Below are 25859 nucleotides of genomic sequence, written 5' to 3'. Positions count from 1 at the left end.
TTGTGAAGGATATATTTCCACATAAAATTGTCTTTCAATAAGACATGAGCCCGGATTTATTCCGCCTGTAGTTACTCTGGTTTACAAAATACTGGAGAAAGAGGGGCTCTGTCCCAGATGATTCAGATTTTACTTTGACTGAATCGTAATCTAAAAGAGCCTACTTCCTCTCTGTTGATTAGATGGGAATCTAAGAAATTACCCTTCTGCCTTATGCACCTCAATTAAGTACTTAGAATTAGGTGGGATTAATTTAGATTTATCTAAAAAAAAGCCCAACAAAACAAAAAAGGCAGAAGATGGAGAAGTTTGTTCTTGACAAATTTCTTAAACCCTGACAGATAACAATTCTATGGCAATCTTAATTTATATACTCAAATGGCATCTCAATAATAATCACTCGTAGCATCCAATTATCTTGTTATGTTGTAAATAAGATTCTCACTCTTTACATAGCCCAGGAATCCAGCAATTACTGAATGTTAACATTGAATACAACAAATCTGTAAATGCCAATTTAAAATGAGATGTATGCCATCTTTAAGCACGTAAGGAATTGTTTTTATCACTAAGAAGAGAGGAATTAGATATAATCAAAGCTTTTTCCAAGTATACACATTTTTCTTAAATGAATTAAAGCCGTATTTCTGGAGGAGTTCAACCTGAAACTGCAAACATGGTCAGAAAGGTCGAGTGTGTCAGCCTGATGTTTGACTTTTGATAACGCATCCCTGAAGAGCTCTCTGTGACGTATCCTGAACAAGGAGTGCTCATTTCCCATGGAGTCTGTTGTTGCTGCTAAAGCTCATCGGTATCAAAATGGTATCTGATACTACGCTGCTGTATTCTGGCCTTAAGTAAAAACGGTTTAGTTGGTTGTTCACCTTTGTAAATCTGCTATGCCTAAAGATTTGTTTTAAACATTTTCTCCAAAGTCCAGATCACAATAACTCAGTCTGCACAGCACATCCTTAAACAGAGCATAAAAGAAAACAGTATAACACATTAAAACAAAATAGAAACTAAGGAAGTTGTGTTTCAGAGACTTGTTAATGTACCTGTGATAATAACGTGGTGTGACTTCCCTTTGATATTTGAGGCCTCTATCTGAGTGAGAGAAAGCAGATATCTTAGGAACCTCCTTAGCTTGAATATTTTATATGGATAGATGAGCAGTGATGCAGAAGCAGGTAAGCTATTTTCCTCTGAAGTATTGCATGTTATTTGGGGATATTTCCCTAAAATGCCATTAAGGCACAGGTAATTCCGTAAGGCATGTACACGCAGAAGAAGAGTTGGGAAATAGGATGAAAATAGAAGGTCTGAAGCTCAACTTCAGTAAGAGTAAAACCTTGTTTATAGTCAAAAGGAAGCACTGTGAAGGTCTGTGAGATGCCTTCTCCTCAGCTCAAAGCATATGCTGTTAGTAGACAAAATCATGCACAACCTAGCAGTCCTACTGGCCTCCCCCCCACATTGCCTCTGCAGATAAAAGACAAATCCCTTCTTTCTCTGCTTTGCCCCAAACATGTAAGCAATTCTCTGCTCTGTTTGTTCTGTTTACCCATTTAATGCTACATTCAATGTATGGGTCAGTCCCAGCAACTTTGGGTCTTCAAGAGGCTGGAGGCGAAGTTCCTGTTCCTCCAGCGATCATGGGCACCACCCCTCTATCTGTGATCCCTTGCGGTCGTTGCAGTTATTTGCTGTTTGCTAATGTAGCCATCTGACAGACTTTTACAATCCAGGGGTAATTGCGTCTTTCAGAGACCTGGGATGACTTACATGTTGATTTTTCAAAGGGTTTCCTGTGTAACCATGTGAGTAGCCGTATTAAAAACACATGAGGGTGGTTATTTTTTATCTTCCCTTGAAAATGTGACTTATCATTACGAGCTGCCACTGAAATCTCTCAGTAGAAGCAGCCATTACTGTAACACCCGCTACACCACTTCCACTTATTATTCTTTCCTCTCTGGTTTATATTACACCTAAGTGACACTGTGTAGACAGATGTCAGTTTTTCTCTTGTGTCTGATATATTGGAAAGGTGCTTTCTCTGCATATTTAAAAGACAGTTCAGATATCCAGCATATTCAGTCTTAAGGTCTGTTTGAGGCTGCTTAGAGAAATGTTGAATATGTTTCCCATACATCCGTGATACAAAGGCTACCAAGCTGTCTGAGTCTGTCAAGTTGATGGCAGATCCTGCATAAGTGGACAAGAAATTCTTGTATATGGAGAACTTGACTGTCAAAAAGCAACCCAAAACTTGAGCCTTTCAGATACTTAAAGATTTGATAGCTTTTGAGACTTACATTTTGCATTTAGGAGGTTTTGCTTCCACAAAAACATTTTGTGGGTATGAATTTTACTCTCAAGGAATGAAGTTGGCACCATCTCTGTTTCAGGTTCATACACAAAATGCAGGATTACTCCACATCTAATCTGGTGTAACTGTAGGATGCTACAGCCAAGCCTTCCCTTTGCCAGTCCAAAGCAGTTTTGTGAGACAGCTTAGTTCCAAGCTGATCCTACAGAAACTCTTAATTGTTTTAATTTCATGCAGGATTAGCTCACCTGCCTTACTCTGGCTTGCACTGTAGCTATAGGGTCCAGCTGGAGCCGTGGCTGAAGGCAAGGGCAGAGTGGTCAATGTGAATACGTTACAGGCTAGCAGCAGCCACAGGCTGAAGGCTTAATCTAAGGGTGTAGTTTCAAGTTAGCAGTCCAGTGGTCACAAGTTCTGTATCCTATTGATAAAATGCCTTCTCCTTCCCCTATCAAAGTAAAATGAAAAATACGTGCACTTTTGTATGGTGGAGCTCTTGCTCAAGTTAATAAAGTCATATGGAGATGGACGCAGGACTGACCAGGAATCGTCAGAAGCTTTTGCTATGTTGTGTTTGGCTTTGCTTTAGCATTAGGATTTAATGTTTTGCCTGAGCGTTACTCATTTTTTCATTTTTGTGGGCCTAAGAGTTCTTGCATTTGTATAATTTCCATGGTTTAAAGGGCTTTACTGGCATAATGGCTAAAATAAAATACATCCAAGTAAAAGTAAATAACCACTTTGCATTCCCAATCTGGTTTTGTAGTTCATAACTCTCAAGGTAGTTCTAACTGTGCATGTGGCCATGTTTTCAATTGCATATAAGGGTTCTATTTTCACATCTGATGACTTCAGGATTGTTTATTCCTTTATTCCAGTAAAGTGTTTGCTCATAGCTAAAGAAAATGAGGAAAACTGAACAGGCGAAGAAAACAGACCAGAGAAGAAAGTGGCCTGAATAACAGAATAATTTTATTTTCTTCTCAAACACTAACTGATGTTGAAAAAGGAAAACCCAAGGAGGTGGTTAGAGGGTTTTTCCTTGAAACATAGAGGAGTGGAAAAGTGGGAGGCCGGGGGCGGTTCACAGAGATTGGGGTTTCCATCCCCAATTACACGCTGGCTGCTGCATTGCTGAATTACACGGAAAGCACTGAATGGTACCATTATATTCCTTTTCAAAAGTTGTGGGCTATGAAATTCAATCTGAGGTATTTTTAATGAGTGTTCTGAACCTCCATTTCAGCTCGTCAGAAAGAACAAGGAGAGCAGTATGCCACTAAATAGCGCTGAGGCCGGGGGTTAAACTCATTCAGCTTTTTGCTCACAGGGAGGGAAAATAGTATCAACATTTATTTGACAGGTATGTATTTACTTCCAGAGTTGAGTAAAACAGCTTTCCGTATAGCAAACTTTGTGAAAAATGGAGTTGTATCAGCTTCCCCTCAAGCTCTCGTCTAGTTTCTGAAAACAAGTATTGTGGGGTGTCTTTTTTCCCAAGCCGGTGCCTGCCACGCTCACAGCACGGTTGGGCCATGCATGTCCCAGTGGCTGTGCCTGTAGCCGGGGCATGGCTCTGCGGCCCAGGCTCCTGGTGGTCCCTGCCAGGCGGAGAGCTCTGCCCAGGCCGTCGCTCCTCCTGGCCATCAATTTAGCGTGGGTTATTCAGAGATGCTCTCTCAAAGAGGTGGCATCGTTGGATGCCCACCAAGGGTTTTGCCATTATCGTTGTGTTGGCTTTGCATGACTTCCTCCACTCTTGCATCCCTCAGCAAGCCGGCTCTTACCCGCTATAGCTTTTCAGGCGAGCTTTCTTAGCATGGTCTTAGAAAAGCCACAGCACACAAAGTTGTTGTTGCCTTCCATTTTTCCTACGTGCTGATTTGCAAATCGATTTGTTTAAGATTATAAGGAAAGCACAGCCATGCAACTTGCTCCAAGATCTGAAATTCATGATGGGCTAGCTCTGGTTCTTGCAAGTCATCCCTGTTTGGGGTCAAGGCTCTGCAGCTGAGATGCAGCATGCTAGTGGCACTCTTCAGAGAGGAAAATGGTCTCTTCTTAAAGGGGATGTTTGCCTTGCTAATGGGATAAAGAAGCACCACAAGCTGCTTTTTAGTTTTGCTAGTAAAACTAGGCAGACATGACTCAGTATTTGCAGGAGCTAATTTAATGAAGTAAGAGAATATATTTTTAGTAACTTTTCTCATTGTTCTTCTAATGTCTCATTGTTCTAGTCCACACTATGACTTCAAAATAATGTTAAAGTAATTTTGCTTTAGAAACAGCAGCTCTGGCAAGAGTCTGCTGGAAGTCCCCAAGAGCTGAACGGTTGGTGTGTGAAATTCTGCAGCTTTGAACAGTTGCTTAAAAGACTTGCTCAGCTACTACTGACTCCCCACAAATCTGTTACACCTCTCTTAAGGAGTCTTAATGAAGCTAGCAGTAATGGTTGTACTACAAGAAACAAGGCTTAGGGCTTTTCAGGAGGTAATTTGGCCTGTGCAGAGACCTGTCGTTGCAGTTTGAGTGTTTTGTTTTTCGATACTGAAATTGGCATTCACATTTTAAGTGAAGCTGTGCATTATCGCCATCAGGACAATTACCCAGATTTAAGACAGTCTCAGCCACACAAAAATGACATCTTTCAGCTGCATTCATTAGCTGAGGGGATCAGAGCATCCCCTTTAAGCTGATAAGGTGATTTTGAGGTGCAAGTGTATGAAGTGTAATTCTCTTTTTTTAATCAGTACAAAGTCAAGACAAAGTTGGTTGTATTTTTCTAACTGAGAGCTAGATGTCAACTAGTTAAAATGCTATAATGCAGTAAAAGGAACCAGGGAACCATGAAACTAATCATGAAGTGTTTTATTAAAGCTCTTTCACCATGAATAGTGTTTTGTAATAAACACATGTATATTTAGACCACAGTGACCAAAGGATGAATATTTTTGGTCTACAGTGCTAGTGGATTAGAAGTGCCAGATTTCCATTGGCATTGCTGACAATGGGATGAACCTGCAAAACAAATTGTTTTGTGGGATTTTGTCCCTTAAGCTCCTTGGTGAGAAGTCTCCAGGCCTCTCTTCCTTCCTTAGGCTCTTCTTCACAAAGGACTTCACTAGTTTTGTGGTGGTTTTTGCTGGCTCTGCAGTAACAAACTCCTCATCAATTAGGGATTACAGTAATTTAAGGGATGGAAGTAAAATTGGTGCTGATATCAGTTTGCATTTGTAAGAACTACAAAAACAAATAAAATGATTGGATCATATATCTGAAGATGATAGGTTAGTCCATGGTAAGAAAGGCTCAGTTCTGAAGCTGCCCAGCCCATCTCTTCTCTTTTTTTATTTTCTCACTTGGATAGAGAAATAGCATATAAGTGTGGGTTGTATTTGCCCATTAAGTTATAGAGCTGTGATTTTATGAGCTGAGGAAAAAGAGACCAAGCAGAGCCTCAAATTCCAATAGCTTTAGTGTGCTGTAATTATGTAGATCTACAGCTACTTGAGGAATTACTATAGCTGAATTTTATATGTCTGACTCTGCTGTAAGAAAAAGTTAATCAAGCACTACTGAAAATAGCCTCATCATACAATTTTACATTAGATTTGCTAGATCATCTTTTCATTTTCATCCTACACTATTTAACTATTAACAAGGATTATTTAGAAGCAGAAATAATCTTTTCATGATAAATATTCAGTTTTTCACCTGAATTTTATAGGTTGGTATTTCTGGTAAAGTTGATTTGGGGAATCAGAAGAGAGTTTAAAATCTGGTTGGAAAATCATTCTGCTCTTGCCTTTTTTAGAAAATATTTTGAAAGAAGTCAGTTTATCATAATCAGAAATCCAGGAGCATGACTATGACAACAAATCTGTCTGTGTTCAAAAGGAGAAAATTACATGTTTCTTTAGGAGCAGGTGCTAAAAAATGCAAGTGAATGAGATGGTTGTTAAAATCCTTTCCTATATATTTTTACTTCATTAATTGCTTGTTGTGTTGATTTTTAGCTAATAATCACAGATATAAAACTAGTCATTTTCAAAGTCCTCTTGTTTGTCTTGTTTGTCATGGTGGATAGATAGAGGAAACAAGTGCAGTGTTGCTGCTGGTGTTTTTTTTTAAGGGCAAGTATTTGATTTAAAACACACCTGAAGTAAAAAGCACTGTATCTTACAAACATACTGTTTAAAAAAAAAAAAAAAAGGAAAAAAAGAAACCACTACTAACAGAAGTGCTTCACAGACTACAGAAGGGAGGCACTGGTTGAAAAGGGAAACCAGCTTATGTGGTGAGTGCAAGGTAGAAAAGCAATCCACTAAAATCTAAAAAGAAAAAAACACTGTAGTCTTATTGTACACCTACAGCAGATGATCAATTGCCTTTTTTTAATGCGGTATAAGAGACTTATTTTGTTACTGCAGTTGGCCTCAATCCTGCCTTTGACAATATGTGTGCAGTCTGTGCAAGAGCGTGTGGGATCCATGCCAAGAGTGGAGCCTTCAACTACATTAAAACAGAAAATATCTTAAAAGGAATGGGTTGTCTGTGGCAGATAGCAGGATATAATGAAAATTTGCTCCTTGTACAGCTCCCTTCCAAATGGGGATGATACCTTGTGGCGACAGATACACCGTGAGTGTCTGTCTCCCTAAAAGTAGCTGCAGGAGTGTGTTGCTGCTCCATTGAGAGGTATGACTTCTTTTCATTGCACATATTCGAGGCAGTGTGCATCTTGAGATCATGAGGTACTAAGCCACTGAGGTGAGAAACACTACCAACTGCAATTTTTTTTAACCCATTTTTTGTGTCCCTGCTGGAAGAGGCTGTCACTTTAACCTGGTATACAGAGAGCAGCAAACCACACTTCTTCCAAGACTTCCTAACTATCCAGCCTAAGCTGAACAGTAAAGTGAAAAGTAGTAAGCCCAGGTGCAAGAGAGCTATCTTCATAGTCTATTTTTATAATTGCCTTATCCTTCCTACAGGATTAAGGGCTGTAGTTTGAGAGGGAAGAGGGGAGAGAAAGGGCAGAGAGTTGCCCAGTGCCACAGTAGCGGTAGGTCCAGAGCAGCAACCCTCAGACCAACACCTATTGCTTTTAATTCCACCCTTTAAACAATAGACGGTTGCTAGATATGAAATATGCATTTCATTTTCTGCCAGAAAGGAGAAGTATGAAATTTGTCTCCAGATGCTGCCAGGATTGTCCTCCTGTGAGTAGTTTTTAAGCCTCCTTTGAAGTCGAAATTTCAGCCAGGGTTGTTTGTTTAAGAACCCCATTGCTCAGTCTCATCTTTGAGGTTATTTTTATACTATTTGCTTATCATAAGCCCTTTTATTTTTTTTCCAGAGCTGTAAATATATATATATATTTTTTTTTTTTTTTTTTGAACAACTTTGTATAACTGAGAAAATTCATGCTGCTAAGGGTGTGCGGTTCTTATTTTTAGTGCTGATTATGATTGTAGGTGACTTCAGAAATAGTCACGAAAATGCTGGGTGAAGTTTTGGCTATCAGTTCAATTCAGTAGTTAAACTGAAGTACAAATGTAATTTGGGGGTCACACTGATCTGAAATGCAAGAGTTTCTTAGGAAGATTTCTAGTGAAGGACATTTTTTTTAATTGCTTGGTGTTTTAATATTTATAAAATATTTACATATTTTTTAAATATTCAGCTGACCCAAATTGTGACATTTCATTTTTGAGCACTCAAAACATGACAGGAATAGGGCATTAAGGAAAGAAATGTCTGTCTTTATATTATGGTAGGTGTGAATAATGAGTATACTTTTGTCTTTTGGATGAAAATAAAGGAATTATTTTCTCTTTATCAGTTGTTACTAATGCACTAGGAATTGGAGCAAAAAAAAAAAAACAAAAAAAGAAAATTTTTTTTCTGGTCCATTTGCAGCAGTTTTGAAGAAGGAGTAAGAGGAAGAGAATACTCCATGCATCCACATGAAACTCTTTTACCTTGGCAAAGACACTGATGGGACTTACATTTTGCAGATGTTCCAAAGAAAGTGTTTATTTTACTTCTGTGTAACCTGACATCACAGTTCAGTAACATTTAAAACAAACAAACAAACAAACAAAAATCTCTTTCAATGAAAGATCTGTTCAATCTGAGGTCAGATTAGTTGGACAGATAGATAAAAACTAGTAAAATGGCTATTTAATCCTAAGCAGATACTTTTGGGAGGGGGTAGCTGGTTAGTGAAATAATCGCTAAATGCATTTGAGAGGGGAGAAAAATGTGTCTAAACTGCCTTCTTATGAAGTCTTGGAAATTTTTCAGACACTACTACACATTTCTTTAAAAGTTTCCCTATTACAGTCTGTGCCAAAAAATGATCTGAACAAGTATATAGAGGGAGTTTGTTTGTTTGTTTGTGTTAATATTTGGAGGTCTCCTCAAAGTTAAGGAATTGTTAAAGTATTATATATATATTGTTAAAGTATTCACCACTGGAAGATGCATAAATAACTTACTGTTTTGGATTTTGATGGGAGTAGAGGAAAGGTGAATTGAGTAATACTGAAATAATGAGCAGTAATATTGAAATAATGTGTTGGATGCACAATGTGTAATGCAGGCTGCTTTGACCCGGTACCTTCTTAGCTTGCAGCTAAATGTGGTTATGCACATTATTCATAATTTAGGACTTACTGGTCTGACATTCCCTGAAAATGTAAAGTGTCTCTTAAAATGTAATTTCACGGAGCTAAATGAAAGGCCAGTTCAAAATATATTAAGCAATAAGGATGTGTAGCTTGAAATCAGTAAGCTTGTTTACACTGCAGTAAAATTGTAATGTTATTTTGGTGTAGCTAAAAACCACCTCAGGAGAGTAATAGGAATACCCTGCTGCCCATATGGCTGGGGTTCACCTCATCTAAAATTAACCCTGTAAAAGTGAGGTGTCTGGACTCCCTCTCAGGTATGGTGTAAAAGAGTAACACTGTATCGCTAAGGAAAAATTCATTGCCAGCATGCTTATAGATGGCTGCTTTAGGATAGGAAGAATTGCCCTCTGGGGTTGCTGACATTTTTTTTCATTGATTATAGTGGGAACATTTTGTTGTCTAGCCAACAACAAAAATAAGAGTAGGTGACTCCCACCTGCTGCAACTCTTTCCTAGCTCCTGGACTTTGCATGTGAACTTTGCACACTTACATTTCACCAATATACTGTGTACTCCTGGCTCCTTTCCCCACCTGGCTGCCTTCCAGCACGGCATCCACAGCAGCTCATATAGAGGTACCGGCCTTGCCACCAGCCTTCATCCTGGATGACTTCCTCGTGACTCGAATGCCTCGTCCTCTTCATCGGGTCTTCTCTTGTGGGTCAGCCCTTGCAGTCACTTGTGCAACTTGAAGAAGTGCAGGCACTTGTTTCAGCACAATGAGAGGTGCCCTGATGCCTCGGTCCCATGCCTTCCACATTTGGCCATATTGATGACCATTTTGGCCTTTGCTTGGCCCAGCCAAGTGCTGCCTGGTGCTCAGCATCCAAGACATGACAACATGATAGTTGGAAAACGCCTTCCAGGTTCTGGGGAAAACTTGCATTGCCCCATAGGCCCTGTGACCATGGTCAAACCTAACCCCGCTGTTGGGTACAGATGAGGTCATGGTGTGGCGTGCTCATTCCTGAATGCATCCTCTGTCCACTCATGTTTACTGTGATCTGAATGATGGCTGGTTCGCTTCCATGTGCAGTGGACTGAGAGTTTAATTTATCGTGTTTAAATTTTTTGTAAAGATGTCATGGAACCGCAGTGAATCAGCATCTGTGTAAGACCGTTCAGTTCCTGCATTTTTGAATGTTATACTTCTAGTCCTACAAGACTAAGGGTGTCATCAGGCTCTAAATCTCAGCAGCATTTGTGCACACAGTGTTTCCTCTTGAATAAACTGTCAGGTTTTATTTTGCATTAGACAGATCAAAGCTAAGATGGGTTTAGAATAATCTTATTTACAGATACTTGAGTAAGAAACATTTCATGTTACAAGGGCACACTCCAGAGAAAATGCCAAGTGACATATATGCTATAACACTGCCGTACCATTGTCTAAATGTGTATTAGAAATGAACTCTATGAAAACACTTATCAGCTTTTAATCAGCCACTTTTACACTGGTCTGAGCTCAGGCAGGTTTGCTCTCCTTAGCTAACCTCATGCTGTGTGGTGGTGCAGGGGGGCTCGCTGTCTTTACCTGTTGATCAAAAATCTCCATGTTCCCTAATGCACCTTCTTTGCGGGGAGGTACAAAGTTTGATCTCTGTCAGGCAGGAGTCCATCAGATACTTTAGTAAGATGTATAAATATGCTTTAACTGGGTGGTCTGAGAAGCTGCATTTCCATTTTTCTAGTTGTGCATGTGGATGAAAGCAGTGTCCTCAGGTACTTAGTGTGATGGTGGCTGTTAAACAGGTCCTCTGCTCTGTAGCAGCCTTGGCAAAACCACGTGGGCCTGAAACTTGTCTGGGCGCAGGAGCGTTTGACTGACACTTCTGATGTGGTAAACTAGCGTAGTTATTACGCTACATCTAACATCTTTTAATATCATTCAATTGTCTGTAATAAAATACACTTACTGGGAAGTCGTTTCATTAAGAGATGATGGATGTTTGGATGCATCTTCGGGCAGTGATGGATGGGCTGAGCAACGTTAGAAAAGCACTGTTATAACTAGCAAAAGAGGTGTAATTACTAACGTGGTTTGGGCATTGGTCTGCACAAAGGTTTTCAGTTTAATGAAGCTGAGCATACTCAAATATATTTACACTTCAGACTTATTTTACATGGCATTATGTCAGATCAAAAGTACTCTGTCTAGGAAAAAAAAGATTTTTTTTTTCCTTTCCCTCCCTGTATCCTCTTATTTGGCTCTTTGAGATGAATTTTTTTTAGTTTTTGCAAGGTAGGTCATGACGAATGCTTAAAAAAATCAGTACTCCTACCTGCACTTGTTCTTGATCTGTTTTCTGACAGTATTTGTAAGACTATTGTTTGCTGTAGCTAATACTAACAAACAGTTAATAAAATAACATAAGTGAACTTTGCTTCCTGGTGGCATGGGTCTGCTAGAGGCAATGTCAGTAAGCTGGGCAAAAACCTGCTCATCAAGTTCCTACAGAGGTGAACTTGGCTTTTCCCTTCTAACTTCATTTTCTAAACTAGCTGCTGGTGACGGGTTCGGTCGTTGTGCCCTGCATCCCGGAGGTGACTGAGCTCTGCAGTGGTGGCACCTGTACCCTGCACTGCCCTTGGAAAAATGTCATCTTAGTTTTCCTTTCCCCTTCTATATTGCACAGTGTTTGATAAACTTCCTTTGGAAAGATACTTCATGATTAGGGTTGTGGCTGAAAACCCAGATTGCCCTATGTGGAAAAACCTGGGAACTTAGTTTTCCACTACGATGCAGAGACCAAACTCTATCCTGACAAATTTGGGGGGGCTGGAGGCAAGTTGAACCGCTGCCCACTAGCAAATAGCCTGTTAGCAAGGGCACTGGCCAGTGGTGCAGGGACCTGGGCTCAGGTTTGCCCTGTCCTGCTTCAGCCGACTTGCCTAACTGCCGGCTGCTAATGGTTTTCTTTTGTTTTATTCTTGCTCTTTCGTTTTGCTCTACTAATTATTTACTGGGCAAAAAGGTAGGTTCAGTGCAAGGTCACTTGTCCAGGCTGCGATCAGGAACTTGGACATTGGTTTCCCGTAACTGTGGAGTTTGGGCTGTTTAATGGGTCATTATTTTTTCTGAAGTGAGTGCAGATCTCTTTTTTTCAGGACGTCGGTTGGGTTAAAATAGGTGCGTTTCTGCCAGAACCAAAAATACTTGATTTCAGTGATTGGTGTTTTACACTGAAAAGCGTTTTTGACAAAGAATCGCTGGTGAGCTGTAATTCACAATATCTGCTGTCAGCATGGATTTAACTGATGTGCTGATCAGAAGAATCCTTGCAATCAGCAGAACTGTGGGCTCAGAGAGCTAATATTGTGCACAAACATCTGGTCTTTGCAGAAGAAAGATCTCTATGGTGAGAAAGGAAATGCTTGCCCTTGGCTCCTCTGAACTACTGGGTAACTCAGAATAGCACATGCAAGCCTTGATCACCCCCAGGGCCTCGTAGCGGTGGGCTCAGCATGAGCTGAGGACCCCGGGACCTGAGCCTGTCGCATCTCTGTCGGTGCCCAGCAAACACGCAGACCCACACGTTTTGTGTGGCAGGTCTGTTTGTGACTGTCTTGGTCTTAGTGTGTTGCGCACAGATGTACAAAGTTCCACCTGACGGCGGCTTGGAGGGCCCGTGGGTTAGATGGCAGCCTAGGGAGACTCACACCTTAGTGCATTGCACGTTTATGTACAAGGGTTACATGGCAGACATAAGAAAATTAATCCTAACCCTCCCTTTTCTACCACTTCTATTTTATGGCATTTTGCCCTCAGAAATAAAAACGCACTAATACCTGATTCTGAGGTGCCATCCAGGGAAGGATGGTTAGTTTCCTTAGCTATAAAACTAGCGTAACCATTTTCAACTGCTGCATGGGTACAGCCGGAGTATCCACTGATTTTGTAAATGGTATTGACAGTGTTGTTTGCTGGACAATTTTTTGGCACAGTTAATTGTTCTGCCACTTATTATAAGCATTTATGTTAATCTGCAGTGTGTAACCTTAGGTTTTGGTTTCTTACAGCAAAGAGCTCCAGGGAAAGTTTTGCATGATGCCGTTTGCAACCACCTGAACCTTCTTGAAGGCGACTATTTTGGCCTTGAGTTTCCAGATCATAAAAAGATGATGGTATGTAAAAGGGTTAATTTTCAACCAGTTTTCATTTACATGCACACTGTATTCTTTCCTCCTGCTCCTTACTTAAAAAGTATGTTTAAGCCTAAATCTCCAAGAGAAAAAACAACGTTTTTTAAAAAAGTGTTCATCCCGGCTGTAGTTGAAGAAATGGTTTTAAAACCTGATTACTCCTTTCAGGTTTCGTCCATGTTGAAAGTAGCAGGTAATTCAGACACAAGAGGGAAAGCAATTTATCTCTAATCAGTTGTACCAGAGAAGTGAAAGGCTGGATTGGTGCAGAGTTGATTTGCGATCTTTAACATCCTGCTTAATTTGGAGTGTGACAATAGTAAAATCTTTCTCTGTAGGCAAGGCAAGTTACAATAACTGGGACATAGTTCCATGAAAAATGTCTTGGGACAGCAATACAGTGAAAATATAATGAGGGTAATAAAAAGGAAAAAACAAAATGATGAAATTCCTGCCTGGAGAGCTGTGCGTCACAGGCAGGTGTGTTGGTCCTCACGCATCGCACTATCAGCACGGGTGCCTGCAGCATCCACAGACTGCATTAATACTTCTGGGGTAGAAGCAGTATCATGTAGGAGAGTTAATCTCTCTTTTCTTTTTTTTTTTTAAGTTTGTTTCACTTTAGACTTGCTGTGTGACCTTCTCACGTGTGTGCTAGTTACCTGAGTTGTTTGACCAGTGCATTCTGGTATATGCTGGATTTTTTGCCTGTTCAGTGAGTTCTGCACCAGTAGCCTGGCTGATCTAAAGGAGATGACTTTGAGCAATTGAGAAAAAAAAAAAGATACGTTTGTGTCTATATAAAATTTCTTTAAGGAACAACATTTCCTAACTGAAGGCAAAAGAGGATTTATCCACTGCTGCAGTAGTCTGTTGTCATGGCTTAGTGCATGCTTGTATAGGCACTAAAACTGAACAGTAGTGGTCACATAGTTTTAGGCCAACTATAATTAAAAAGGAAACTGTAAAGAATGGTCATCGATCTTTTAAAAGTGATCCACTTCAGTTTGCTCCTGGATTTACATGAAACACAGCTTACTAGAAAGTTTCGTATTTTGCCATATATCCTCAGTTAATGCTTTAGGTAACTAAGAGCTTAAAGTAACACTTCAGAACAGTGTAACTGTATGGTGCTGGCGCCACAGAGTCCACGTTGCCATGTTGACATTGACAAACTGACATTAAAAACAAATCCTAGCTTCTTGTGTATATATGGTTGCTTTTCAGTTCTGTAGGATATGAGGAGAGCGGGTCATTTGGTCTGACCTTCTCCTCTTCACAGGTCATTACGTTTCAGCTAGATGACCCTCTGTTTTGCTCAGCGAGCTGAGGTAAACGAACGGTTTTCAGTCTTGTGAAAACAAAGTGGTTTATTTGCTAGAGGCGGAAGTGGGAGAGATTGAGGTGCTGCCAGCGCCTGAGGCCCCTCCAGTGGCCAAGAATCGACTGGGTGGAAATACGTCCAGACCATGCCACTGGGGGAGCCAGGGCTCTCAGATGAAGAGGAGGGTGGAAAAACCTAAGGCTATTGCCAGTTTGGCCTGAAGGAAAACTGCTCCACACATCCAAGAGGGTAACTCCTCTGCCCCTACCCTTGTGCAAGGAAACACCAGCCAGGCATGTGTGCTGGCTGGTCTCATCTTTGCTGCTGGGAAGGGTGGGGAATCCCCAAATCTAGCCCACATCAGGCCAGCTGTGCCCCAGGAGTGGTGCGAGTCAGTGGGAGGAATGCCTTCGGCTCCCTAAAAGCAGGTCACAGGAACTCTGAAACACGAGATTTAATTGTGAATCGTTGTTTCGGTGTGGAGTAGCGTTCTGGGTGTGAGCAACATTTACGCTTAAACTGTAATACCAATTTGTACGATGCAGTGGAGATAAATGTTCCTGTGGGATTTAAAACTTTCTGAGCTTCTTAATGGCCGTAATGTAGAACTCGAGCATTGCACATAGTAAAGAATTTGCAGTTAATTGTGCATCTAAGGAATAAAACATACACTCATATTTAACTTTTGTATGATTTGAACAGGGTGAATTGCTACTCTTCCAACACAGTGTATAATGTAAAAGGAAAAATAAATATTTGGAGCGTATTTGTTTGGGTGTTATCATACACGCATGAAATCATGTATTCACAGTTCAGCTGTGTTTATTTCAACATGCAAGGCTCCAGACCTCTTATTTGACATACTGATAGTATATCTAGATGCCTGGCAGTTGTATATGTGCCAGAGGGCTGCGTTTGTAATGGAGAAGACGTGCAGGGGGTGAATGTGGAGGGTCTGAGGGCTGCACTTTCTGCCCCGACAAGGGGAAGTGAGGCACGGTTGCCAAGCCTGGGGTTTTGCAAAGTTTCGTCACTCTTGATGACTGCCTAAATTCTCCAGCTGCTGGAATCCAGTCACTATCGGAGTATGTCTGACCTTGTTTAAAAAACAATTAATCAAGCCTTTATAGTCACCCCCAAAAATTGAGATCATGAATCCTAAGTGAATCCTTACGTTATTTCTCATTTCCAAATTATAAACCCAAATCAGAACAACTCTGTATAGACCGAGTGTGGGAGCTGCATGATGCTTACGTTTCGATTGCTTGGGTTTGATGACACCAATGAAGTCTTGGTTTTGCCCCACCTTCCTTTCTCCCCTCGCACATTCAACACATGCATTACTTGTATCCAGCAATCTGGGAAAGGATGCTGCAACTTGCTTGCAAGGATGACTGGGAAAGCAGAGAAAGGAGCAGTGCACAATGTGCTCGTGCTGTATCATATACTCCCCGTGGAGAGAGAAAGGAGAAGATTTTGTTCCATCAAATAAAATATATGACTCCAATATTCTTGTAAACTGTCTGTTTCATATTCAGGATGTTTTTTTCCCCCTAAACTTGGCAAAGCTGCAGACCATCATTGCAGATTATGTACATGCCAACTTTCTGAAACAATACAGTTAAAAATACTGAAGTGCCAAAATGTGTCAGAACCAGTTTAACAAGTGATAAACGCCATTTTCCTATTCTTGGATAACGAAGCTCCTTTAGCCCTTCCAAAAAAAAAATCACTTTCAGAGGCTGAGAAACATAAAACAATTCCACTGAGAAACATTAGCAAGTTTAAAAGCACTTGAATGTAAGGTCTTGGCTAATTGGAAGCACCCTTAAGGTACCTCACTGGTATAGTAACTATGAAAATAGTAAACAACACTGTAAGTTATAACAGGAAAACATGCCTGTTTTTGTCTGGCTTCTCAGGTAACTTTGTAAAATGGCTATTTTGAGTATGTTTCAGTCTCTGCATAATCTAAAATTATTGAAGGTCAAGTGTATTCATTTTGAGATATATATATTCTGAATGTCTCCAAGGAAGGCTCCATGCAATTCAGCGAGATAACTACACCCAAGATTTGTATGTTGTTATCAGCTGAAGAGTGTGAGTTGTCACACTTCTTCAAACCCCATAAGCTGTTTGGCTTTTATCTTCTATGTGATTCTCCCTCAGCTTTCTGCAAGCTGTGTGAGGAAGATAGGTTATTTATCTGGACCGTTCCAGCTGAGACTACTGAATGGGGCTGTAGGCTCTGGTCACAGTATTTCCATCCATTGCTTCTCTTTTGAAAGCTGATGGAAAGACCCACATGACTTCCTTAAAAATGGCTTGTTAAAAAACAGATGAAAATAACGCATCTGCAGAAGTTACACTGTACCCAATTAGGAAAGCCTAGTCCTGGGCTTCCCAGATTTGTAGAAAAGAGAAAATGGTATGCTGCTAGCGAGTAAGCTTTCTTTCCCCCACGCTTTGAGCTGGGTCTGCCTCATGCTCTTGACCTGCAAGAACATCCCTTCTCCAGGTAGTGGTGGCAAGAATCCTTTATCTCCCTGGGGCTAAGGCGGGGACCTCCACGTTCATGTCCGGGCCTCACTAGGGGACTCCTGTGGGGACCCCAAAACCAGGAGGCTGTTGTCTTCTCCTCATTTCTCTATTTGCCCAGCATTCCCAGCTCTAAGGCAAAGGTCAGCCCCTTTCACTTGCATTTCTGTAGATTAATTCAGATGATGCTCTTTTATTTGCATAGCTGCTGTTTGCTAAGACTGGAGCTGGCTCAGGCCTCCCTGATGGAGGCGTCCTCATATTATTCTTGAGGACCACAATGGTGTCGTAGGAGTGTTTCTTTCTTACTTTCTTGTTTCAGTTTCCCTTCTGCAAAATTAATGGTTACTGGCCAAACTTGCTGTGATTGCTACTGTCTGAGACAAATAAGGGGAAAATCTCTTCCTTGGTGAATGCTGTTTTCCCAGCATTTCTGAATTTTTACTGCTTCAAAAGCTGTGCCACAGTGGCAGCTTATTAAGCGTAATGACCGTACTGGAGAAATTAAATGAGTAAATGAATAACCAAGTAGTGCAATGAAAAACAAGTGTTAGTTTGTTCAGAGATGATAACACCACCTTCTTTTGTTTTTAGGTGTGGCTCGATCTTTTGAAGCCTGTTATGAAACAGATTAGAAGTAAGTACTTCCTTGCTGTCATTCTTTGTATCCATCTGAGAATAGCTGAATAAATGAGGAATCTATCAATTGGTATCATTATCTTCTCAATTTTCTTTACTGCATTTTGTTTGGGTTATTTTTTATCTCAGTTCTGTCCTTAAAAAATGCACTATGTGCGCTGTCAAATTATGTCGCAGCAACAAATTCTGCAAAACACATTGATCACATCTGGTTTTGCCTTTGCTATTGAAGCATTTAAACTAATAGCAGATTCTGGAAGGTTTAGTCAGTCACTAGAAGCATGAAACTGAGGCAGCAGTATCAATGGAAGGAGCACTTTTGTTGAGAAAAACACACAACAAAAGAAACATGCATTGCTGAAACGTGAAATTAATGGGAAGAAGCTAGCAAGTATGTTACAGCTGTCTGGGACGTTGCCACAGAACTTGGAACTGTCTTAGACCAAGAGGAAAAAATAGTTGGGTTAAAGAACTCAGAGCATGTCATGGTGGGTGGCTGGAGAGGAAAGGACGTTGTAAATATCCAGCAGCTTTGGGAGGAGTAGAAGTGAACAGGAAGGGTTTTGATGAGTCTTTTTCTTTATCAAATGTCAGCAAAGTACTTCATTTATGGATATATGCCCTGAAGATTAAGCCTATCCAGAGCACGTGACCAGATATAAACCGGTCATGCTAGTATAAGTTGATTCTGTGGAAACTCTCCCTCTGACAAGAGAGAGGTAAATTGCTCCTTTTGCCGTTGATCATAATTGTAAGTGTCCAAGCAACTGTGCTGCTATTAAAATAGGAATAATAATTTGCTACTGCACTTGAAAAACAGAATGTATTTTAGTACCCTCCTGTTCAGAAGCAAGGATGACAGACACACATAATACATTTTACTGGATCAACTGATGCAGTAACTAAAAACAGGCTTGGTTTTGGCAGAGTATCCTTCCACCAAGTCACTATTCTCTTCCATCGTGCATAAATTTATTGTGTCATTTTTGAGAGCATCAAAAATACTAACAGAGGATGGAGGTTAGCCTGTATCCAGGCATTGCATATTCCACGAATCATCCATTGTACATCATTCTGTAAAATAAAATTTGGCCAGCATGTTACAAATATGTCACTAATTTCCTTTGACGTTTCCCTAGGACCGAAGCACGTTGTTGTAAAATTTGTGGTAAAATTCTTCCCACCTGACCATGCTCAGCTGCAGGAAGAACTGACAAGGTTAGTAGTTGTGTGACTGTATTCTTTTATTAATCTCTAGTGGACAGCGGGGAGGACATGGGAATTGAGGTGACTGGGTGGCAGTCAATGTCTCTTTCTCAGTACTAACTTGATGTTATTTACACCACCTTTGAATGCACCTGAAGTACTAACTTAATGTTATTTACACCACCTTTGAATGCACCTGAAAAATAGGAACATAAGACTGTTGCGCTCTGTGCTGAGAGGTTCTGCAAAGCGCAGGAGTCCTTCCACTCCTTGGGTATAGGGTCCTGGGAGAGCTTTGCCCTCCTCAAGAGAAGACAATTCAGAGTCCTCCCAGCCCCTTTGGCAATAGCATTTGAAGGGTCCTGGACTGAGCAGCGTGTTGGTGCCCTAGAGACCTCCCCTTGCAGAGGGACACTTGTGACTCTGCACCCACCTTTGGGAGAGAATTGTTTTGCCTGAGTTGCCCCAGCATCTGGGGGACCCTATTCATAGAGCCAACGCAAATGCCAAAGGTTTGTGTGGGTGGGAATGTGACTTCTGAGATGGAGAAATGGAAAGATTTGACCGAAAATGAAAAGTAAGATAAAAGTAGAGAAGAGGGTACATGTATGCAGAAAGAGTACCTTAAAGGTGTGTTTATTTTCAGTGCTCTTTAAAAACTTGATTTAAACTCTAAATTTCACACTGTGTGGGCACAGACAGGAGTAATATTTCTGTATGAGTGATCATGTATATGAGAGACCTATTAAGGTTCTTCCTCACTAGCAGATCCTTTTTCAATCAAATACATTTGGTTTCTTTGCAGTGTTTCTTTGCTGAAACTTTTGAACCCTTCTTCTGGTCTACAATCTTTCTCTTTTCTAACTACATTTTTTCTGTTCTGATTCAGTATTTTCACTGTTCTAGTAGTTTTTACTTTTAATCGTCCCATAGTATGAAGTCCTCTTTTGCAAAGAGCTCTTGTATCTATAGAATGTGCTTTACAAAGAACAAGTCCACCTTCATGGTGTTCTGCAAAAATGTGTTCCGCATTTGTCTCTGTCTTGTTTTATTTTGGTGATAGAGCAATGGAGTGGAAAAAAATGATTAATGTCTCCTACTGGCCTTGACGTAGGAAGAATGAATATTTACTTGAAAGGCTGAGGAAAAATAATAAAGGTCTGAATGAAAACTCATAATGTTATGTTACTAATGAAAAATTTCTGTTTCTGAGTAGGTATTTTGCACCTCAGTTGCTTAGTATGTGCACTGCAAATTAATTTTAGTGATCTGTTTCTACACCTGGAGACATCTCTTTGAATCTTAATGATTTTTTTTGGTTAGATTTTTAAATGTGTATGCTAGGGACCTTGAATGTGTATGTACACAGCAGTCTGTAGGATTTGAAAGCATATCCATGAGGAACAGCTTTATGACTCGGAGAAGCAGCTAACACATCATTTTGGTGCTTTACTTTTCTGCTAGGGTGAATTCTGTATCACTAGGCAGAGACACCTGCCTCTCTCTCAGCATGTCTCCCAATTTCTAGAAAAGACAGAGAAAAAGAATACACTGTGCAAGTTTGAAAAGAACATTTATTTAGATGTGCTATATTATTTCATGTACAGTGTATGTTGGTTTTCATAGTCCTCAACTCACTTACCCACATAATTTGTAGAAGGCAAATCAAACCAACATTATGTGTGTGCTTGCTTTCATATCAGCATGGTAAAGATCCAAGTTTCTGTACTTCAAGTAGAGGTGTTAGTTTCTTTTTTTCTGAGTAGAGCATGCTACAGGTGAACTTTTTTCATGAGAAAATCCCATCTATGTTATTTGGAGTAAACCTCTGACTGGGAATATCTTCATATTGAAATCAGATGAGAACAGCTGACTCAATAGAAAGAAGGCAGTTTTCATCTGGTAAATTCAATGCTATCTTTTGATGGTGCTAGCAACTTCCAAGATGTGGCCATCCCCGTTGTCAAGTGGCTCACAGCCACAAGAGAAATTAAAAATTACAATTCACAGTGGTTTAACTTATGTAAAGGAGCACTCTACTAATGATATTAAGATCAAGTATATAAACCCTGTGATTGCGTAAAGAAAGCTCCTGTGGTTTGTACCTTTCCCGATAGTATATACTCCTACTACTCTCTTTTAACTCCTTTACTCTGTCCTTTTTATATGGTATGTATTCCTTTTGTAATGCCTTTGGACCATCGTTTTTAGTATGAAGGAATTAGTTACGCTATGAAATAATGGTCAGTTTGATAACCTGTGCTACTGTCCTACACAACTGTAAGTCTGTAAATCTCTGAACACTAGCACCTCTTTCTGTTGCTCACAGGTACAAATAAGTAGATAGACAAAATCATGTCATATGAAAGAAACACATACAAACGCAGCATTAACTTTGCATGGTTAAAATCTCCTCAGGTGTAGTAATGACGTATTTACAGTGGGCTTGCTCACTGTATTTCAAAGACATGAAAAACCTGTCAACCTTGCAGCTCTTCTTGAGCGACTGTGGTTCAGCTGCGTAGCAGCAGTACCGTTGTGGAACATGTATCACTGAAACTGCTTTGCCCAAGGTATGTTGTATGCCAAGGACTGGGCAAATGTTTATAACCAGATCAAACCCAACATGCTTGACCTGATTTGCCAGCCAGAGCTGCTCTCTGGATCCATATTATGTGTCCAACCCATGGTGCTTTGTTGTCTTTTGTAGTATAAAGCTGGAGACTCCAGAAAATGGGGTCTGATCAAGTGACATGTTTACAGAAGACAGGCTTTCTCACAGAGGAACTGCAGTCATTAGAAGACTTGTTAATGTGTCTAACCAATTCAGGTTACATTTCTCCTGCAGCTACATTTATTTCCAGGAAGGCTGATCTTAAGAATTTAATGCTGAGTGGGACTAAGCAATTTTGATTCCTGTTGAAGCTAGTAGAAATTTAGATGCTGAAATAATGTTGTGGACCTGTGGTGTCTCTGTACTTCTGTTTCTTGTCTATAAACTGTCCATGTAGAACTGCCCTACATGGCTGAGGTGGTTTGGAAATGAGTATGTTAAAAATGGTTGGTGCACCAGTGGCACAGGTAATGGGACAGCAGAAGTATCAGAGCTAACTAGAGATGTTCAGTCAAAATCTTGTTCCTCATTTCCAGGTGAATGCCAAGGTGGAATTTTAAAGTTCTGCTTGCATTCTACAAGGACCAAGTGATAACTCCAAATCTCACTGGTTTATCTGGCGTTTCTTCATAGTTACAAGCAGCTCCGTTATCTAGTGCTCCGTGTTGTGTGGTTGCTGAGCACATAATAGCTGTCACATTGCTTCGACTGTCATATCCCTTCCAGATCTCATTGCTCTGTTTAAAAGAGAGAGAAAGGGAGAGAGAAGAAGAGATATCTTGATTTTGCAAAGCAGCCACTATGTAAGACCCTAATGGCTGTAATGCAGTATCTATTATGTTTTATTTTGCCTCTGAGCTTACAAAAATCAGATCATTTCCCTAGATTCCAAAGAGTGAAAGGAACCTGTTGCCAAAAACTGAGTCAGTGTTGAAATACTTTTCCTTCCTTTTCTCATGCTTTGTATAACTCTTTGTTCACTTTTGTTTTGCAGGTACCTATTTGCATTGCAAGTGAAGCAGGACCTGGCACAGGGAAGGCTAACGTGTAATGATACCAGCACTGCCCTCTTAATCTCGCACATTGTACAGTGTAAGTTCCCTTCTTTCTTCTTTTCAGGAGGAGAAACAGGATGATTGGTTGGACATGCTTTGCTGAGTTATCTGTTAATAGCTGCCGCAGGGAGAGAGTCAAGCCACATGAGCAGTTTATTACATTTCTGTGTAATGGCATTAAAGTACAGGTAAATTATTATTTCAGATAAAGAGCTCCTGGACATTGGATTTGCATTTTTAAAGCACTGCATCTGACACACTGACGAGGCTACTTTAAAAAGCAAATTTTGCAGGCTGCAGCAAACAGGTTGAATTCTTCTGCTGAGTCCCTGTTTTATTATTTATATTTAACATTGTGTCATGTCAGAAGAACATTCAAATTCCTGGAGATCTGTATGCTGTCTAGAGAATGTAGTAAATAAACATGCTTAGAATGACGGACTAAATCCAAGTCCTAAGAGGAAACTGGTAGGGAAAAAAACTAACAGATTTTAAACTTGTTTTTTATCTGAAAGAATGCACAATAAAACTGTTCAATAGAATCATACATTAACTTTTCTCATCATATCAAAGCTTCTTTTATCTCCCGAATCAGCTGAAAGGCAATATATGCTTTCCATTGCAAGAGATTATGGTTACTTGTATTGAGAATAACAGTAGGAAGAAACAGTTAGTAGTATGTGTAAGCCTTGATGAAAATATCCAGTCGTAATCAGCCATTGTTTTGAATTGCCATTGTACAATCCAGTATTGCTTTTTCCACTGAAGTGTTGTTTGGTGTAGATTGCTGTCAGCAAAGACATTCAGAAAGACTTTAGTGATCAATAGATAATTCTCATGATGCTTTGTCAGAGTCTGTTTGGGCATTAGGATAGTTTCTTGTCAATCACTGTTGGAAAGGAAAGGCAGATATTGCATAATTTTCTATTTGCCGTAGTCATCATTGACCAGTGTTGCTTAGGAGCAATAAGAAGTTGTACAGCAGCCTCTGTGAAATTCTGTATTCCTCATATACTTTTAAAGCAGAATGTTTTTGCAGTACAGACTTAAAAAAAAAAAAAGAGAGAGAGAGAGATCCTTGGCTATTTTGCTTGTTGTGTCTTTTAGTTTTTCCTATTACTGTGTTCATCACACCAACTGTATTTCTCTTTTCTGACTTCTTTTCATCTCTGTGATAGTTTGGGGAAATTGAGTATCCTGTGTTACAGTGCATTCTAGGGGCTTGAGTCCTCCTACTAAATATGCAAAGAGATGTGTTGGGGAGAAGATACCCTAACACTTGTGTCTCTTCATTTGGGGTATTGTTTCATGATCATCCTCTCTTGAGCCCTGCAATTCTGTATTCAGTATTTCCCTTATCACTTCTACTTAGATCCTAGTTCATGTCTTACTTATCTCTTACTGATTACTTAATTAAATTCTTCACTGAGCCAGCTACAGCCCTGGTGTCTGAAGTGCTCAGAGGGCAACTACTAACTTGCTTTCCTAAAGCAACAGCATAAGAGGATAAAATCCCAGGATGTCCATTCACCTTTATGAGCTTCCCCTTTTTTCTCCTTCACTCCTTTTTCCCCCTTTTCCTCCTCACAGTCAAACTTGAATTTAGCTCCATGTTTTTCAAAATTCTTCCATTTTACACCTGGCCATTCCCCCCAACACACCTGTGCTGGCAGGCTTTCACTCCAGATCTGGGCTACAACATATCTAATTTCATTTTAAAGTCTGCAAAAATGACAAATCAACAGCACTGCTCTTACGCTACTGAGATACGTTATGCTGTTGAATTATGTAGTTGTCCTCAGTTATGGGAAATGATCATGATGCTTTTGAACTGTTTTTAGGCTTTTTGTCCCCTTTTCCCCACCTGTAAACTTGAGGTCAAATCAGAGTGATTCTGAATTGTGATTTTAAGAATCAAATAGTATTCTCAATATGGAGGGTAAGGGAGGATGGTTCTGTACTGAAAAACTGAGTTTTTGCATCTTGGCAGAAGGAGGGAGGTCAGAGATTAATCACTCACACAGGAGACAGCATTCACAGTAGCTAACCTGCAGTTTTGGGCAGAGGGTTTTGTCCTTGTGGTGCACCTGCAGTGCTGCTCCCCTCATCATCTCCTGCCTGCAAGCTGGGCTTTTCTTGATGTTTATGGTTTTGTCCCCTCCCCCTTTTTTGTGTAACTGTGTTTGCTGGAAACCTCTGCTACAACTTTGTGATTGTCTCATTTATTTATCCATCTTGTCTCTCGTAAAGATTTTTCTGTGAAAATTGGCTCTGATAAGAGTATATAGCTGTATCCTACCCACATGGCTCTCTTTTGTATTTATTTTCTCTTTGGCTTATTATTCAGTAGCTAAAAAATATTACACATTTGCCTGCAACAAAAATAAAACTTGACAGCTGATAATAGTAGTGATATCAAAGTGGAAAGATAGAGAAGGCAGGAGGTTAGGTATTGTGTCTTTTCAGTGCTGTGCCTACCAGCAGTTTCCATGGGGGATATCTGATTCCAGAAGCCTTTATATTATGGATACAAGCTTATGCTGATGTTTTCTAGACTGTTATTTAAATAAAATTATAATATGACAGCAAATGGGTTTCTGTTAAATTAGCATGTATATTACAGAATGGATTGTATAAATGAAATATTCTACATAAAAATACCTTTAAACATTGCAGAAAGTGTTAAAAGTGCAAGATTACTTTGATACAGTGAATGATGCGGAAAGTGAATGTGTGGGGAAAGAAGATGGACTGATAAAAGGAAAAGAGCTGAAATACAAAGCATTAGACGTACCAGAAGTACTAATGCAGACAGAATATGGAGAGAGTGGTGTGATGCACTTGCAGGATAAGAGAAAAGAGATTATCAGTGGAAGTCAATGTTTGACTAAAACACATGAAAAGATTTTAAAGAAGAGTTATATGAGAGGCTGGCAGTATTCAAGATAAAACTCCCTCTCTTTCTAGAGGGAGTGCTGTTAGAAAGGAATTTAAGATGAAGAAGGAGGGTTAGAGAGAGAAGAAGGAGAAGCTGTTGAGTACAGGGTCAGAGAGAACGAATTCAGAAGTAATTTGAAAGGCAAGAGAACAATCTTGATAATAGATTTGCAGTCGACAGATGCAGAGAACAGCATGCGGATGCATGATTATCGAAATCATGTGGGAAAGTAAGAGTCTTCTGTACTCTTGGCTCTGAAGAAAGCCCTATATAAGGGGATTTAACTACATCTGTGTACAAGGATGTACAAGGTATGATGCACATTTTAAAGAGTCAAGGCCCGACTTAAGTCATTTGAGGCACTGCAAACCT

At 40.1% G+C, this 25859-nt stretch overlaps 1 protein-coding gene across 6 annotated transcripts in view; it reads left to right on the top strand.

Annotated features, from left to right (window-relative positions):
* The window catches only part of FARP1 (FERM, ARH/RhoGEF and pleckstrin domain protein 1), a 217893-nt gene that overhangs the window by 133249 nt on the left and 58785 nt on the right, over positions 1–25859 (top strand). For all 6 annotated transcript variants that reach the window (XM_064504545.1, XM_026119414.2, XM_026119413.2 and 3 more), the window contains 4 exons: positions 13051–13155; positions 17630–17672; positions 18814–18892; positions 22489–22586. In XM_064504545.1, the coding sequence (XP_064360615.1) occupies positions 13051–13155; positions 17630–17672; positions 18814–18892; positions 22489–22586 (325 nt within the window). The remainder of the gene's footprint in view (positions 1–13050; positions 13156–17629; positions 17673–18813; positions 18893–22488; positions 22587–25859) is intronic.

Source organism: Dromaius novaehollandiae, chromosome 1 (genome assembly GCF_036370855.1).
Source record: "Dromaius novaehollandiae isolate bDroNov1 chromosome 1, bDroNov1.hap1, whole genome shotgun sequence".
Classification (NCBI taxonomy): domain Eukaryota; kingdom Metazoa; phylum Chordata; class Aves; order Casuariiformes; family Dromaiidae; genus Dromaius; species Dromaius novaehollandiae.
The sequence above is the reverse complement of the archived record's forward strand: the minus strand, read 5'-3'. Positions and strand labels throughout refer to the sequence as shown.